General features: G+C 50.5%; 1 protein-coding gene across 11 annotated transcripts in view; it reads right to left on the reverse strand.

Moving 5' to 3' along the window:
• The window catches only part of PRRC2B (proline rich coiled-coil 2B), a 91,449-nt gene that overhangs the window by 26,894 nt on the left and 47,572 nt on the right, over window positions 1-16,983 (reverse strand). For all 11 annotated transcript variants that reach the window (XM_044264654.1, XM_044264653.1, XM_044264652.1 and 8 more), the window contains exons 10-14: window positions 14,513-14,603; window positions 11,654-11,840; window positions 7,451-7,766; window positions 5,599-5,783; window positions 3,334-3,529 (exon numbers count right to left, since the gene is read on the reverse strand). In XM_044264654.1, coding sequence (XP_044120589.1) covers window positions 3,334-3,529; window positions 5,599-5,783; window positions 7,451-7,766; window positions 11,654-11,840; window positions 14,513-14,603 — 975 coding nt within the window. The remainder of the gene's footprint in view (window positions 1-3,333; window positions 3,530-5,598; window positions 5,784-7,450; window positions 7,767-11,653; window positions 11,841-14,512; window positions 14,604-16,983) is intronic.

Below are 16,983 nucleotides of genomic sequence, written 5' to 3' on the forward strand. Positions count from 1 at the left end.
CAGATAACAGAATAAACACCAGAAATTACGTTTTAAGAATTAGGAAAAGCATAACAAAGTACTTAAGAACTTAGAAAAAATGGATGATGCACACGCACAATAGACTTGATCTGACTTCAGCTCAGCTCGTGAGCTCAAGGTCCTGGGATCCAGCATGCTGGGCTCCGTGCTCAGCAGGGAATCTGCTTAGGGAGTCTGCTTGGGGACACTCTCTCGATCTCTCTCTGCTCCTCTGCCCTTACCCCGCTCACACACGCACACTCTGAGATAAACAAGTAAATCTTTAAAGAAAACACAAATTTGAGGGAAAAAATTCCAGTAATAAAGAGAAAGAGGAGATCTTAAAAGCAACCAGGGTGAGCTGAGGCCCAGCAGAAAGGCTCCCACAAAGAAGGGGTGTTCTGTTACCAGCAATGTAGTGACCAGAGAAAATACCATCAACAGTCACAATCGCATCCATTAGGAGAGTTTCAAGAGGCGTGGCCCCCTGGCACTCAAATAGTCCCAGAAATCTGCCACAAAGGAGATGGGAACTCCACATGTGTGTGCTGACGCCAGGCTCCACAACGCTGTCCGGGCCAGAGGAGTAAGGAATGCCCCGAACCACATCCAGAAAACGTGAGGAGGACGAAGCGTCCCCAGACAAGCTCTCCGTGTTAGTTACGACGGACCTGTCGCCACTTTCAAAAACCCACAGTCAACGTGGATGGAAACTAACTGCTAAATATCAAATAACAGTATAAAACTGGGAGACGCCTGGGGGGCTCTGTAAGCTGAGCGTCCGCCTTCAGCTCAGCTTGTGATCACAGGGTCCTGGGATTGAGCCCCATGGTGGGCTCCCTTCTTGGTGGGGGCCTGCTTCTCTCCCACTGCCCCTGCTTGTGTGCTCTCTGACAAATAAATACATACACAAAATCGAAACAAACAAACAAACAAAAAACCAAAACTATAAAACTGGAGGGGAAAAAAAAAAAAAAAGCCGTGGCCAGAGAGCAAACAGAGCAGGTTACGCAGACATGAGTCACCCTCAGCAGCATCGGGAGCCAGAAGAAAAGGAAATACTATCTTCTGGGTCCTGAAAGAACCAACTGCCAACCTAGAATTTTACACCCAGCGAGAGAAAGGGTGTCATAAAGACTTTTTCAGGCAAAGAAAACCTACTGCCAGAAAAATCTCCCGCAGAACTGAAGAGAACATACTTCGTGGAGAAACGCCACACCCCGATGGAAGGAAAATGCGACAGAGAAGGCAGTGAAGAAACCAGTGCATGGACAGGCAAATGTGGCCAGGTGCAGATTCCATGGAGCAACACAAACAGTAATGACTAACGTGGTGGCCGGAAACATACGGAACTAAAATCCTAGGGAACAAGAGAGAGACAGACTGACGAGGTCACGAGAGCTCGGGTCAGCAGTAAGGACGCTGCCCGGCTGCTGCAAGGCAGAGGCGTGTATGAGAGCGTCGTGTGACCACTAACAGAGTAGAAACAGAACGCAGAGTACAACCACCAAAACAATAGGGAAATTTGTTCCAAAATATAAAGAAAAAGAAAAGCACAGAAAGTAGGAAATCCGAATATAATAATCCCCAAGATCTAAAGTGAGGCATTTTGGTGCTTAAGTCAGATTTTTCTGAGTGTGAAACCACACACATCTTGTATGTACAAACTCCCCCAATAAAAGGGCTCAGAGAGGCTGACAGTAAAAAGATGGAAAAAAGATACCAAGTAAGCACTCATGAAAAGAAAACCGGAATGATGACATTAATATCCGACAGAGTGGACATCAGAGGGAGGAAGCAACCAAGGACAGCAGGTGCCACGTGATGACAGGAAGAACAGAACAAGACACATCGCTCCACGCCTGTCTGCTTCCAGGACAATGGAAGTAAAACCCAACAGGCTCAGGGATCTGACAGATCCACGGTCAGAGCGGGAGACTTTCCCTGCACCTCTTGGTAAGTGGGCAAGCGGGGCTAAGAGCTCGAGGTGGGACAGGTACGTGCACACAGCACAGTCAGCAAGTTCCAGGTAACAGGCCAGTCCAATTGGAGGATAACATGGTTTTCAAGCAAAGCTAGAATGTTTAAAAAAAAAAAAAAGAAAAAAAAAGATCATGTAAGAGCCTACAAAGAAAATCTCAACAAATGCCAAACAATCTAGACAGGAACTGGTTAGTGCACAAAAGCCCTAGAGTGAATCTGACCTGCCACCTGTTGTTAAAAATAAAGCTCTACTGGAAAGTGACCAGGCTCGTTCAATTACTATCATCTCTGGTCATTTTTCTTTTAAAACAGTAAAATGGAGTAGTGCTCAAAGCCTAAAATATTGACTGTGTGGCATTTATAAGGAGGTTTCCTTATCCCTCTTCTCTATCGTCCAAATAATATTGCCTAAACACAAAGCAACCACATTAGAAATTAACACCACAAGAGGTGCCTGGGTGGCTCCATAGGTTAAGCCTCTGCCTTTGGCTCAGGCCCTGATCTCAGGGTCCTCAGATCAAGCCCCGCATCGGGCTCTCTGTGTAGCAGAGAGCCTGCTTCCTCCTCTCTCTCTCTGCCTACCTCTCTGCCAAATAAATAGATAAAATCTTAAAAAAAGAAAAGAAAAGAAAGAAATTAACACCACAAGGATAATCTTAAAACTCAACAGAAAATTTACAACGTACCATTAAAAATCATCAACCAAAAAAGGGTGATGAACCAAAATCAGACTAACATTTGAAACTGTACAACAATAAAAATGCTGTTATCTTAAAACTTCCATTTGTGGGAATTTATAGTTGAGGTCCTATTTGAATACTTACAGCAAAAGATCAGAAATTAATGACCTCAGTATTCAACATAAATAGTTAAAAAGAACAGAAAAATTTCAAAGGAGTTAATGAGGAAAAGACAGAAATTAATGTAATACAAGCCAAATAAAATAAAGGAATTAAGAAATCCAAAAGCTGCTTTTTAAAAATGGCATTACGCAAACCTTGGGAAGGACAAATGAAGGACAAAAAGGAAGGGAGAAGCCACAAAGAACATTACAAATGGAAAGAGATGAACTTCAATTAAAAAAGAAAAAAAGAGCAGGACTAAACGACACAGCAAGAACACCAGAACTAATTCAAACGATGTATAACGCGTGACGGAAGGACACTCCCCAGTGATTCCGTGTGACTGGTACCGTGACCGTATGCCAACAACAGAAAGCCACAGCTCAGACGGGTCCGTGAGCTGCAGGAGAGGCCAGACTGGAGTCCAGGGGGGTCGACCTCCCGAAGGAACGCCCCTCCCCCCACACCATCCCAGCCTCTCCCCGCGTGGCCCCCGGGAGCTGCTTACCCGAGGGGTGGAGGGCAGACGGGTAGAAATCCACGGGGGCGCGAGTGGGCGGGATTCGTGGGTCCATGTAGGAAGGCATCATCATCCACCTGGGATCGAAGCCCAGCATCTGGGGATGGTGGGGGTAGAAGGTGCGCTGTGGGTGCGATGGCGGCGGGTACACTGGCTGCCAGTGCTGCATTTTGTACAGCTGCTCCTGACCGGGAAGAAAGACCAGGTCAGACATGTGCCGGGGCAGAGCCTGCACCTGCGTGTGTACTCACTTGTGTGTGTGGAAACACATACACTCACATGCACATATGACACACACACACTCACACACCCCCTCCCCCCACCGAGTCACACCAAGCCCAGGCTCGAGGGGTCTCTGACGGCTCCCCACGGCTCTCGGCGGAGCAGCCCGAATCCCACCAGGCCCCACCGGACGCCCCACCTTCCTCAAGCTTCAGTGCCACGACTGCCTGCCTCGTGGGGCCCTGGTGGCCCATGGGGCCCTCCACCTAGAAGGCTCCTGTCCCCACCATCCTGGCTCAGCCCTGTTCTTCCTTCAGGTTGGCACTGAGAGGTTTGCCCTTGCTCTGGGCAGCCCCACCGCAGTCAATGGCAGGCCCCGTGGCCGGCCTCTGCCCCGCGGCCCTGGGACCGCCCTCGATGCCCTGACGGCAGGTGAGGGCTTCACATCACCCGTCTCCCCTCACAGCAGTGGCACCCTTGCCTCCGACCACCAGTCACGGCACACAGAAAAGTCGCTGCACAAACAGATGAGTATCAGCAGAACATTCTAGTCAAGGTCCGAGACCCTGTGAGGATTCAGTTCCAGCCCTGCGCCCCTTGCATCACTGACCCCTGGGGCCTCCCTCACAAGCACACCCAAAACCAGCCTCCCAGCAGGAGTCAGAGACGGACAGGGAGAAGAGCTGACCGGCTGCGCCCTTCCCTTCTACAAACAGGAAGGCCCGGCCCGGGCGCGCCAGACAGCTCTGCGACCCCCCACCAGCACCCACCAACAGGGCTCCGGGCTGCCAGCCTCCACGCAGAGCTCCCCTGTCCAGCCCCCAGGCCCTCGGGGAAGCTGACCAGACGGTCTGTCTGGCAGGCTCCTTCAGCTGCCCTGGTGCGTTCGGACACCTTTCCATTCTGGAGGAAGGACTCAGCGGCCCCTGCCCCCGCCCCCGCCCCACAGCGTTACTCTCACGGCTATGTCTGGCTGGAGGTACCCGGAGATCCTCCTGGTCGGTTAACTCCCCGCCGAGCCTGCGAATCACCGCACGGCGCTGGCTCACACTGTCGCACCGCCAAAGCACCAGGGATGTCACTTGCTGTTTGCAGCTCAGGAGCTGGGGGGCTTCCAAAATACCTCACGGGGGCCCGCGGAAAGGAGGAGCTGAGGTGAAGGCTTTAAAAGCAACTAAAAGAGATTCTAGAAAAGGCTGAAGACCCTGATGTGTTTCCCCAAGGCACACATGTTCTGATCCACACCCAGTGATGGCTAAACACGACGGACACCACATCTGGGTGCCGGGCGACGTGATGTCCACATGCCCCGTCTCCCATTAAGTGCGCCGCTCGTCAGCAGAACCTGTCCCTCCACGCGTCCTCCTTTTAGACAGAGTGCGAGTGAGTGCTCCGGTGGGGCCACCAGAGTTGGCGTGATGACAACAATGACCCACGTCATCCTCCCCAGGGCAGACAAGGTCCCTTTTGAGGTGTAGGGACTAATACAGGGGATACTGATGGCACGGATAAGCCAGTCCGCAGGTGCCCTAAGGGCCCGGCTGCCACACGGAGGCAGGAGTTCATTCCTCCCGGCCCCAAGGCCACGCCCGACTAGAGGCGCTGCACAATCAGGATCAGAATCCGTTCAACTCAACACCTACAAACCTACATCCTCAGGCCAAAGCTAGCACACCTCTCCAACAGCTTTGCAAGCCCTCCTGGGCCTCCTCTCTCCCTGGGTGCTAGGGTGGACACCACTGGTCTAAGGAGAAGCCACAGCGCGCTGCTTGGGCGAGCGCGAACACCACCACCGCTTCCTTGCCAACATCGGACGACACGGCCGGCCGCTACCCGCAGCAGTTCTATTCCTTCATAGGAGAAATCACTTGGAAAAATGAAAAATGGCCAGGGCCACTCTCCTAAGGCTCTAAGTTTTCAGGCGCAACCCCTGCCCCCCTGCCAATGATGGGGGTATTCGAGGGCAGATTCCTGCCAGCTGTTTTCCCTTAAGGGGGAGGGAACATCCGCCGAGCCGTCAGACCTGTTTACCTGCTGCTGCTGGCGCTGGAATCTGGGAGGAAGTGACTTCTGGTACTTGCTGAACTCCTGCGCCGGGGACCCGGCCTCCCTGGCCCCCTCCTCACTGCCACCGCTCTGGGCCACGGCTGGAGGAGCCGTGGGGGCTTCTTCTGAAAACGTGCTGGGGGCTCCCTGGGCAGAGAACTCAGGAGAGCCTAGAGGACAAATAACGAGAAAAATGTCTGCAGTGAGCTCACAAAAAGCTGGGCTGGCCAAACATTTACGGCAAACGCTCTTTCTTGCTGGCGCAGACATTCCACGGCTGGCCAATCCCCAACCCCGAGCCCCGGCATGTGCTAACACCTGCCCTGCATGTGTGAGCTCACAGACGCCCCGGGACGCCATCCCTCTGGAGGCAAGAAAGCAAAGGGTCAAGAGGTCAGGTGACCTGCCAGGGTCACACAGTGTGCGGTGAGGCTAGGGTTCGGTTCCAAGAGAGGTTTTATTGAAAAAGACTCCAGCGAAGCGGACAGCAGCCACCAGCTCGGGACAGCCCACAGCCATCATCCAAGGAGCGGGCGTCAACCCCACATCAAAGTCACCGCGCCTCTCCTTGCCCACCTCCTCATCGGTAAAGGGAAAAGAAGGGAAGAGAACAGTTTCCCTCTTTCTTGCCCCGATTCCAACTTTCTAGCTTTGCACTGGGGTGGGGTGGGGGGGGTCCCTCAGCTTTATTGAAGTATAATTAATGCCTGCATTCTTAATTCTATTGCAGGGGACAATCAAACCCCACGCAAACCCCAAAGACCTGGCAGTATGTCCCAGAGGAAGGCCACAGAAGCACAGGGCAGGGGCACACGCAGCACCCAGGTCCGCCCCGAGGACCTGTCTCAACGGAGCGGAGTGGCTTCCCAGACTCTCCAGCTCAGTGAGTACTGGGACTGGGCACAGGCACACCCAGACTTCCGGGCAAGGAAATGGACAGAACGGCTGTCGGTTTCTCAGAGCTCTCCGGCCACAGGACCCACAGGAGCAGCCTTCAGGGACTTAACCCAACATCAGGCTCTTCTCTCCTAAAAAGAGTGGCTTTTAGTTCATTTAAGGATATCACAAAGAAGGGTGCCTGGGTGGCTCTGCCAGTTAAGTGTCTGCGGTCACCTCAGGTCATGATTCCAGAGTCCCAGGATCGAGCCCCACATCGGGCTCCCTGCTCAGCGGGAAGCCTGCTTCTCTGTCTCCCTCTCTCCCTCTCCCACAAATAAAATCTTAAAAAAAAGAAAGAAAGAAAGAAATCACAAAGAACAAAGCTGGCCGTACTCTTTCAAACCACTGCAGGAGCCCCTCTCCGCCACTCAGCGCAGTTCAACGTCCCTTACGGAGCCACGTGATCCACTCCCTGCACAATTAACGCCAGGAAGAACGCAATCGAATGAGCAGAGCAGGCGGGCTTCTCTCAATGCCACAAAGGTACGTTCTTTGTGATGTTCTTAAATGAGCTAAAAGGACCCTGTGCTAGAGCCTGCATCTTTGGCTGGGCGGGGGCAGAAACGAGAACAGCGACGAAGATGATGAGGACAAAGTGGGTAACACGCACGCTTTCCGCATCTGGAAGCTGCGCCCAGTGCTCTCTGAGCGTGCTCTCCCGTGCCCCGGCCTGCGGGCAGGAGCACACTACTCCATCCCGTCTTACAGACAAGGAAGCAAGCACCAGGGCTGCGAGTGTGGCTACAACAGGATGTGAACTCAGGCCAGAACTCAACGACCCGTGCTCCCCGCATCCCCTCGCGGGCGCAGCCAGCTACACCGGGAAGCCAGGAAGAAGCAAACAGAGCACGGCCAACAGCCCAGGTGGCCGGTGCACAGGACCAGGCCCAGCGCCTACCTTTGCGCACAGCAGGGCCATTCTCCTGTGGGGGCGGCTTCTCAGTGCCTGGAGATCGGGGCACCTCCTTCTCTGCCTGCTTCTGGGCCTCGCCCGCCTTCTGAGCCTGCTTGCACTTCTGATCCAGCTGCTTAAGCTTGGCGGCACAGGCAGCCAGCCTCTCTTCCCGGGCTCGGCGCTCCTCTTCCTCCCGGCGCTTTCGGGCTCGCTCCACAGCCTCGGACATCTCTGACTGCACAAACTTCTGCCGTGGGGCTGGCTTGTCCTCTTTGTCCTCAAGAGACTGTTGTCGGAACATGCTGCCCAGCGAGGACTTCTGCCCAGAGAATGAAGTTGGATGAAACAACGGGCCCGAGCCCAGGGCCACCCCACCACGCGATCAGCTCTCCTTCCCAAGACCCCTGAGCACCTTTAAGAGGCAGCAGTAGTCATGTGCCGACTGAACCCGGGTTTCAATCCTGCTTGGCCCTTTACTAATCTGCAGTGAGGTCTGGGCAAGTGCCAGTGTCCTCTACCCTAGCTCCCCCTGTGTAAGCCGGGGACAAAGGAGGCCCGAGGGACAGTGCACGTGCAACGAAGGCCATGCAAAGTGCTCTGCACCGTGACTGACACGGGGAACAGCACTGGATACCCTCACCACAGCTAATGCGCACACGAGAACGTCAGGGCCCCCCCACCCCGGCTAGTGGAAAGGAGCAGACACCCCCACATTCATCATCTCAGTTGCAAAACGGCTCTCCTCTTTCTCCCGTGAAAATACAGAAACCTCCGGGTGTAAAGAGGCACAAGAAATTAAAATTCACCGTCACACATACGGTTTCAAAGTGACTCTTCATATAAATCATCTCTTTGGGGCCATTTCATCTGCTTCTGAGTCTCTCACTGGTTTTCAGTCACTGGGCAGCCAGTGGGACGCCCTCCCAGCCCTGGGCAGGGGCTCCCCGACATGGGGAGGGAGAGGGAGCGGAGCTACAGGCAGAGAGCATCGCAGCACAACGTCGCGGAGGTGTAATTCAGCACCAGTCCCCGGAATTCCAGTGGGGAATGACCCTCCAAAACAGCCTCCTGTGCCAGGTGCTCGGAGCAGACGCCTCCAAGGGTCCCCAGTCCTCCAAAATCAACAAACAAGATCTGTGCCTTTCCTCACGTGCTCGTGGGCCCTCCACAAAAGCGCCACGCAACACATTCACTGCAGTCAAGGACTTTCCTCCTGAAAGTTAACTGCTCGTGATCAAGAGACAGTAACGACAACCAGAGAGGATTAGGAACTTGGAACCTGGAAGCAGAGAAACACTTTCAGAAGATGGGACTGGGGTGCGAGAGAGCACTGTCCTTTCACGTTGCCCAGGATCAGGCCTGCCCCCGTGCTCTGAACGCTGTGCACAGGGGCACCCCAGGGCCTACATCATCATATACCTCATACCCCAGCGCTCCCAGAAATGAAAGGGCACATGTCGAGCTCCACAAGATACCCGGAGCGCCCTAACAGTAGCTGCCGTTTCACAGACCTCATGCTCTGCAAAGCGTCTGAACTTTTCAGAAGCCTGAATGCATGAAATTATAGAGACTTTTTTTTCTTTGTTGACTCAGTTAACTCACGTTGTTGTTTATGAGCAGATCAAAGTGAAACCTTCTTGGAATACTGAGTAACCCCCAGATAGGAATGAAATCTGGATTAACTGCACAGTAACTTCCAAGAACAGCTCTGCGTCGATTCTGTTTCACTTTTGTGGTTCCCTAACCCTAGGCACAGTGCCTGGCACACAACAGGTACTTAACACAAAAGACTGAAGATAAAAGCATTTTCATTTTATATGATGTGGAACCAGAGCCCCTTAAGTGCTGAAGTGCCTTAAAAATGGCAATTTCATTATTGTTGGCATTATTTTCCCAAATGTATCTGAATTAATGCCTTTCTCAGACCTAACTCTGTGCCTCCTGGACAATCAGTCCCTTAGTCCTGAAGCACGGCCCAGCAAGGCAGGCATGTGGCGCCAGGCAGGCCTGGTGGCTCAGAGCGGGTGGTCAGAGCCCGGGCGGGAAGACGATGGGACCCACGTGGAGGTGCGGCTGGCGTGGGAGTTAGAGCCCGACCAAGCTGGGTGAGCAGGCAGTTCACAAGGAGAGGTGGCCCAGCGGGAAGATTCAGGGCACCATGGGGATGGGGCACCGATAGCTGAGAGGACAAGGAGGGCATCGGTGCAAGGAGAGAGGGAGGGGGCAGAAATGGGAGACTGGTCACACAGGGGGACTGATCAAGTCAGTGTGAACACTAGGGACGACGGGAACAGATATCTCACTGTTGGGGCGCCTGGGTGGCTCAGTGGGTTAAGCCGCTGCCTTCGGCTCAGGTCATGATCTCAGGGTCCTGGGATCGAGCTCTGCATCGGGCTCTCTGCTCAGCGGGGAGCCTGCTTCCTCCTCCTTCTCTCTCTACCTGCCTCTCTGCCTCCTTGTCATCTCTCTCTGTCAAATAAATAAATAAAATCTTTAAAAAAAAAAGATATCTCACTGTTGGAAAGAGGAGTTACAGATACACGGTGGGAAAGAACCAAGCTGGGTTGTGTGGAACCAGAGCTAACACTGTGAAGTCACGGTTCTCTACACAGATACACGGATAATGAAAACACGAACATGCGTCTGTGTGTACACACGCATCTGCATATACACACACACCTGTCCCCACCCTGTCCACTAAGCAGGCCCAGGAGGCGTGAGCATTCCTGATACCATATATTGGTTTCTAAGTATCTTAAGGGCTGATTCCAGAGCAAGACAAGGTAAGCACAAAATGACCTTAGAAAAGCTATCCTGGGGTGTCTGTTTTGTGTCAAAACTGGGAAACAGGGAGCCCGTTTCCCTTCCTCTCTCTGGTAGACCAACCATGCAACTCTTAATCTCAGGGTTGTGAGTTTAAGACCCATGTTGGGTATAGAGCTTACTTGGGGGAAAAAGAAGATTAAAAGAAAAAGAAAAAGAGAAAAGAAAAAAGCTTCTCCTATCAGAAAGCAAAGAAACTGCTTAATAATGGATGGGACACATAAGGACAGACACCAGCCTGAAGAGGCTCCTGACAGCCAAATCAAAGATAGCCGGAGCATCAGAACAAGGAGAAGAACAGACTAGAACCCACTGATAAGAATAAGGAAACCGCAAGTTTAATGAGAAACGGAATAGTTATATTTTCAAAGTATCTCCCCCCAAATTTCTTATCAGTTACAAATGTGGATGAGAGAAACTCCATGGTGTGAAATTTGGTGAGCATTAAAACCTTAGTTAAGGGGCGCCTGGGTGGCTCAGTGGGTTAAAGCTCTGCTTTCGGTTCGGGTCATGATCTCAGGGTCCTGGAGTCGAGCCCCACATCGGGCTCTCTGCTCAGCGGGGAGCCTGTTTCCCTTCTTCTCTCTCTGCCTGCCTCTCTGCCTGCTTGTGATCTCTATCTGTCAAACAAATAAATTAAATCTTTAAAAGAAAAAAAGGGAGCCATCAGAGTGGTGGCCGTCAGAGTGTGGACAGAGTGGGATCAGTCACATGGGCCGATACAAGGAGAAGAGTCAGTGTCATCTCTGAGACGTTCCAGCCAAAAATGGAAACCTTGAAAACTGGAGGTGAATTCCACAAAATAAATGACTTGCAATCTGGGTAAGGGTCAGAGCCATGAGCATGAAGGAGGCGGAGGTCTCCTCCAGACCGGAGGCAGCCCGTGACCCGGAAGGGGACTCTTCTGCAGCAAGGACACTGACAGAGCAAACAGAACAAGCTGGATGGGGCTGCGAATCAGATGCCAGTGAGGCACCAAGGCTGACTTCCTGGTTTTAACCGGGGTTACCTACGAGGCAGAAAATAAATACCAAAGCGTTCTGAGGGCACAGGGCCTGACCAGGCTGGCAACTTACTCTAAAAATGGTTCAGAGAAAAATATTCTTTGTGTTGTGCTTCCAACTTTTTGGTAAGTTTGTGACTGTTTCAAATTTTTAAAAATAAACTTCGTAAATGAAAAATCAAGGGAGAGAAATGTCCACCTAGGACTTCTCAGAAACCACGAACTCAGTGAAGTGCGAGCGTAGAGGGCAGACAAGCAGACGCCCGTTGTGCTGCGGTCCTGGGGCTCGGTGAGAGGAGTCTGAGGGGAGCGGGTGCGCGCGTGCACGTGTGTCTCCCGAGCGCGCCACAGGCACAGAACCCCTCCAGTGACCACGGTACCTGGTAGTCAGGGCCGGACGCCCAGCTGTGAAGTTTCCTAGAAGTTGGCTGAGGTTCTGGCACTTTCCGGACGACACGGGTCACTGCTTCGCCCCAGTCTTTTCCTTCCTCCTGGGGACGCTTGGCATCAGCACTGTCCGCGGAGCTCATGGACAACTGCCGCTGCCGTCTGGGGTCCCAACTGCTCCTGGGACAGACCGCAGTGAGTGTGAGTTTTCCCAGTCAGCCCAAGTGCGCTTTGGTCTTACCCGTCAGAGGGCCTCAAGAATCCCCAGGCCGGCTGTCCACACACCATGTCGTTCCCTGGAACAGACCTCGCCTGCGTGGGTGAGAGGACACGCCCGCAACACCAAAACCCAGCACCAACATTTACCAAGTCACTCTGACACAAAAAAACGTCCACATCCGTTACCTGGTTCACAGGAAATTAAGCCCTTTCTCCCCCATTTTAAAGAATGGGTAACAGAGTCTCGAGACGCTGGGGAGCTGTCTTCCCAGAAGACAGAGCGAACAGATTGGAACCTGAGATCCCAGAGGAAGGTCCTTCCCCTTAGACTATGGCTCCTTCCCTAGGCTTTGCATAAAGGAGGAGCTCAATCAATTTTCCTCAGAACAGCAAACGAGGACTCCCTGGACGATGCCATGACAGAGCAAGAGGAGGAAGCAGAGCAGACACGGCACGGAGCAGAAGAAGGGTTCCGAACGGAGGCTGGGGGGAACGGAGGTCTGTACAGTGCCCACCTTTACATGCTGCAGGGGAAACAAAGGCACCAGGATAAAAAAATGCGGGCATTTACCAAGCACTGCTTTCGCGCAAAAGCAGCGCCCGGCATATGTCAAGGAGTTCAGCGAAAAGCAGCGGGTCAGGTCAGGTGTGGCTAGTATGTGGTGTCCTCGCGTGTCCGTGCACACGGGTACGGGAGGGCAGCGGGAGGATGAGGCCAGGAAGCTGCCTTAGATCACAGTGGGCCAGCAACTGCTAGGACTCCCGACGTCACTTTGAGAGGCGCCGAGACCACACAAGGCTCCGGATGCACCAGGAAAGACGACAAGGCACAGTGCGGAGCAAGGAGCTGAGCTGGCTAACCTCTCAAAGGGCGGGAGAAGAAAGGATGTGCTCCCAGGGTCGCAGACACGATGAACAGGAGGGATGGAGTCCAGGGAAGTGTCAGGAGCCCATCACGGATGGGGAAACAAAGAAGAGTTAAGGAAGACCAGGGAGCTTGAAGGAGGAGACTCACAACCAACTCAGGAAACACCGAAAAGAGTGCAGACGCAGGGAGGGGAGGGCTTGGGGACTCTCAATTAGAGATGTCCTTGGTCACAGCCAGCAGTGAAGCTGGGTCCAAACCCACGCTTAACTCTTTCAGTTGAACTCTTTTCACATCAGCTGAAAGAGACGAGGAGCAGTGTCCGATGGCTCCGTAAGTCTGTAAAATTGTATGGTTTTGCCTTTAATTTAAATTCTTGCTCACAATTCCTTCTGGGTTTAGTGTTCCAAGAACTGACCCACAGATATTTCCCAAGTGCATTCAAAGCTTCAGTTAAAATCAAGCAGCATTAAAGTAAGTTAAAGAAGCCTCAATTAGTTAATTGTTTGTGTATCAGAGAAAAAGTGGCAGAAGATCCTTACCCACTCCCTCTAGAAGGACTTTTAAGTAAATAACATGGAATAACAAAGAAAAAGACTTGCAGACTCAACTATGTAAACATTCAGTTATTGACAATAAAACTGACAAAAAGAAAAACATCAAAGCATTAACAGCGAAACAATATAAAACACTAATCACATTTTAAAGGAGATACAGTAAGTCTAATAAATATATGTACAAAGGAAATAGGCAATCCCACACAAAGGAAAGCACTCATAATTGCTGGTATCAAAAATTAAATTAAATTAAAAAGCAAATTAAAGCAGCCATAGGTACTATTTAAAAAGTACTAGCCGGGATACAAGGGTCTGTTAAGCATCTGCCTTCAGCTCAGGTCATGATCCCAGTGTCCTGGGATCGAGCCCTGAGTCAGGCTCCCTGCTCAGCCAAGAGCCTGCTTCTCCTTCTCCCTCGGCCCCTCTCCTGCTTGTGCTCTCTCTCCTCCTCTCTCAAATAAACAAACTCTTAAAAAAAAAAAGTACTAGCCAAAGAGTCCGGCTGGCTTAGTTGGTAGAGCATGAGACTCTTGATCCCAGGGTCATGAGTTTGAGTCCCACATTGGGGGTGGAATTTACTTTAAAAATAAAAGTACTTGCCAATCAATCTATTGGTATTATGACAAAAACTAGAGGGACCAAACTACAATGAAGTATTTTCCAAAGGGCATTACAGGTAAAATGAGTCCAATGAAATGATACAAAAAAGAGAAAAGGAATGAAACGGTCACTAAGTTCAGGAAAGGTGGCGTGCCCCACTTGGTGCTCGTCCCACCTCCCCAAAGATCCCTGACACGCTCTAGCACGCCACTCGGAGGCTCTGGGCAACAATGGAGTAAAGGAGTTAGGTGAAGCCCGTTGGTTTCCCAAACTTGCCTGGCAGAGAGACCTTTCTGGGCCCCATATCCATAGGTCATCTGCTTAGCAAGTGCTGTACACACTCACTCGGGAAAACACCAGCACAGTGGTTAACACCACCAGCGCTCAGCCAGCCAACCGTGCCGGGACGCACACCCCGGCTCCAGGCCCACACGGCTGTCCCATCCGCAGAAAAGAAACGGTATTAGCCTGTGTGAGGCTGCCCGTGACCAGGAAATGCACTCAGCAGGATGACCAGCCCACGGCTGCACCAATAAGCAGTGACACACGTACACTCGCGCTGGTCAAGCCCCGGGGAGCGGCACTAGGAGCAGCGACGGGGGAGTCCTTACCACTTGGGCCTGCCGTCCTTCCCAACGTCCTCCTCCTCTTCGTCATCACTGAACTTCAGCTTCTCGGAGTAGTCCACTTCCTCGTGCAGGCCTACATCAGGAGCAGGGCCGGGGAGACCGAGAAGCCAAGGCTGAGCGCCACGCTGGGGGCTTCCTCCAGTCAGGGCTCATACCGGCCCGGAGGAGAAGGAGGGCAACCCGGCCAGCCGCCACCGCGACAAACACCACAGGTAAAGTGAGGGACCGCTCTGGGTTCGGGTGACAGCAAAGCACCCTGGTCGGAAGAGCCCTTCCACAGACAACAGTTCTTAAATCTGGACAAAATGTTTTACAAATGTCTTAGAAGATACAGAAGAATGAACAAAAGAGCAGGCGAAACTAGATGAGAGTCCAACCCGGCAACACAGAGCCATGGTCAGTGGGATCTGTGAGTTGCTGCTGTGTCCTAGGGCACTCCCCAGCCTCAGGGGCTCAGAGCGCAGAAAGTACCCATCAGCTGACAAGTGGGCACACAAAATGTGGGAGATCCATACAGGGGAAGAGTATTTTGGCCATAAAAATGAATATGAACACATAGCTCAACAAAATGAATCTTGAAAACAGGCTCAGTGAGAGAAGCCAGACAGAAAAGGCTACACACTATAAGAAACGTCCAGAATAGGCAAAACCACAGAGACAGAAAGTAAATTAGTGGTTGCCAGAGGATGTGTGCAGGGGTGGGGGGGTAGCTGGGAGTGGCTGCTGATGAATGGTACCGTGTGCTGCTTCTATGGGCAATGGAAATGTTCTGGAACTGGACAGTGGAAATGGCTGCACAAGCTTGTGAATGTACTAAAACCCACTGAATTGTGGACTTTAAAAGGATGGATTTAATGGTATGTAAAATTTGTTACATGAACTATACCTTTTAAAAAAGGAAACAAAAAGTCCAATATAATTATAAAGCCAATTTGATAAAAAAACGAATACTATATGATGTCTAGATCTTCAGTTTAAACAAACACAAATGGGTCAAAAGGAAAAGGATTCAAGAAAAATGCCACACCATGAAAACATAACACTATAGCAATGATCTCACATGGGACAAAAGGGACCCCCCAAGACAAGCAGCATTTCTAGTGATAAAGGACATCTGAAAACAGTACGAAAGGTCAATACGCCAGTCATAAAAATTATAAAATGTGCATATGCCTAATAACAGCTTCGAAATCAACAAAGCAGAAACCTGATAAAATTCAAGGGAGCAACATAAATCCACGGTCCCAGTAGAGAACTCCACACCTCATTTTCAGTAACTGAAAGAATTAGACAAAAGTATAAGTAGGCAAAATCTGAAGGACACTTATCAACCACCTTGAGAGTGACAAAACTGATATTTACAGACGCCTAACAACTGTACAATACGCATTCTTTTCCAATGCACTTGAACAGTCACCAAGACAGACTATGTCCTGGTCATAAAATAAGTCTCAGTAAGTTGAAAAGAACTGAAGCCATACAGTACATGCTCTTGAACTATGATGGAATTAAATTAGAAATCCAAAAAGCCCTAATAATGAAAATGAACAGATAAATAAAATAGAAAACAATCCAACAATGGAGAAAATTAAAGGTCAAAACTGCCTCTTAAGAGATGGAGATTAATAAAAAGAATACCTCCTTGAATGAAGTAAGAAAAAGAAGAAACAGAAAATTACCCAGTTACTGCGGATGAAAGAGGGTCTAGCACTACAGAGCCTACAGACATCAATCAAAAGGAAAAGGAATGAGATCAACACCTTTATACCAATAAATTCAATTCAAAAGAAATGAAAAAATCCCTTGGAAAATACAACTTATTAAATACTGACAAAAACAACAAAGGATATCTGAGTAACCGTGCAACTACACAAAAAAATTAAATTTATTATAGGGGTGCCTGGGTGGCTCAGTGAGTTAAAAATTAAATTTATTATCAAAAACGTCACCATCAAGAAAACTCCAGGGTCAAATGATTTCACTAGTGAATTTTACCAGGTATTTATGAGAGAAATGATACCAAACTTACAGAAACTCTTTCAAAAAGTAAAGAAGGAATGTTTTCCAACTCCTCTTACAAGTCCACCATAACCCAAGATAAAAACCCAACATAGATATTGAAAGAAAAGAAGATCAGAGACCAATATCTGCCACGGACACAGACACCAAGAACCTTAATAAAATATCAGCACACTGAATCTAGGCATACAAAAAGGTGGAGCTTATTCTAGAAATGCAAGGTTGGTTTAAATAGATAAATAAAATAGATTAAATAAAATAGTAAATAAATAGGGACGCCTGGATGGCTCAGTCAGTTAAGCATCTGCCTTTGGCTGGCGTCATGGTCAGTCCTGGGATAGAGCCCTTAGTTGGGCTCCCTGCTTTGCAGAAAGCCTGCTTCTCCTTCTCCCTCTGCCTGCTTGTGCTCTATCAAGTAAATATATTTTTTAAAA

Source organism: Neovison vison, chromosome 9 (assembly GCF_020171115.1).
Source record: "Neovison vison isolate M4711 chromosome 9, ASM_NN_V1, whole genome shotgun sequence".
Lineage (NCBI taxonomy): Eukaryota > Metazoa > Chordata > Mammalia > Carnivora > Mustelidae > Neogale > Neogale vison.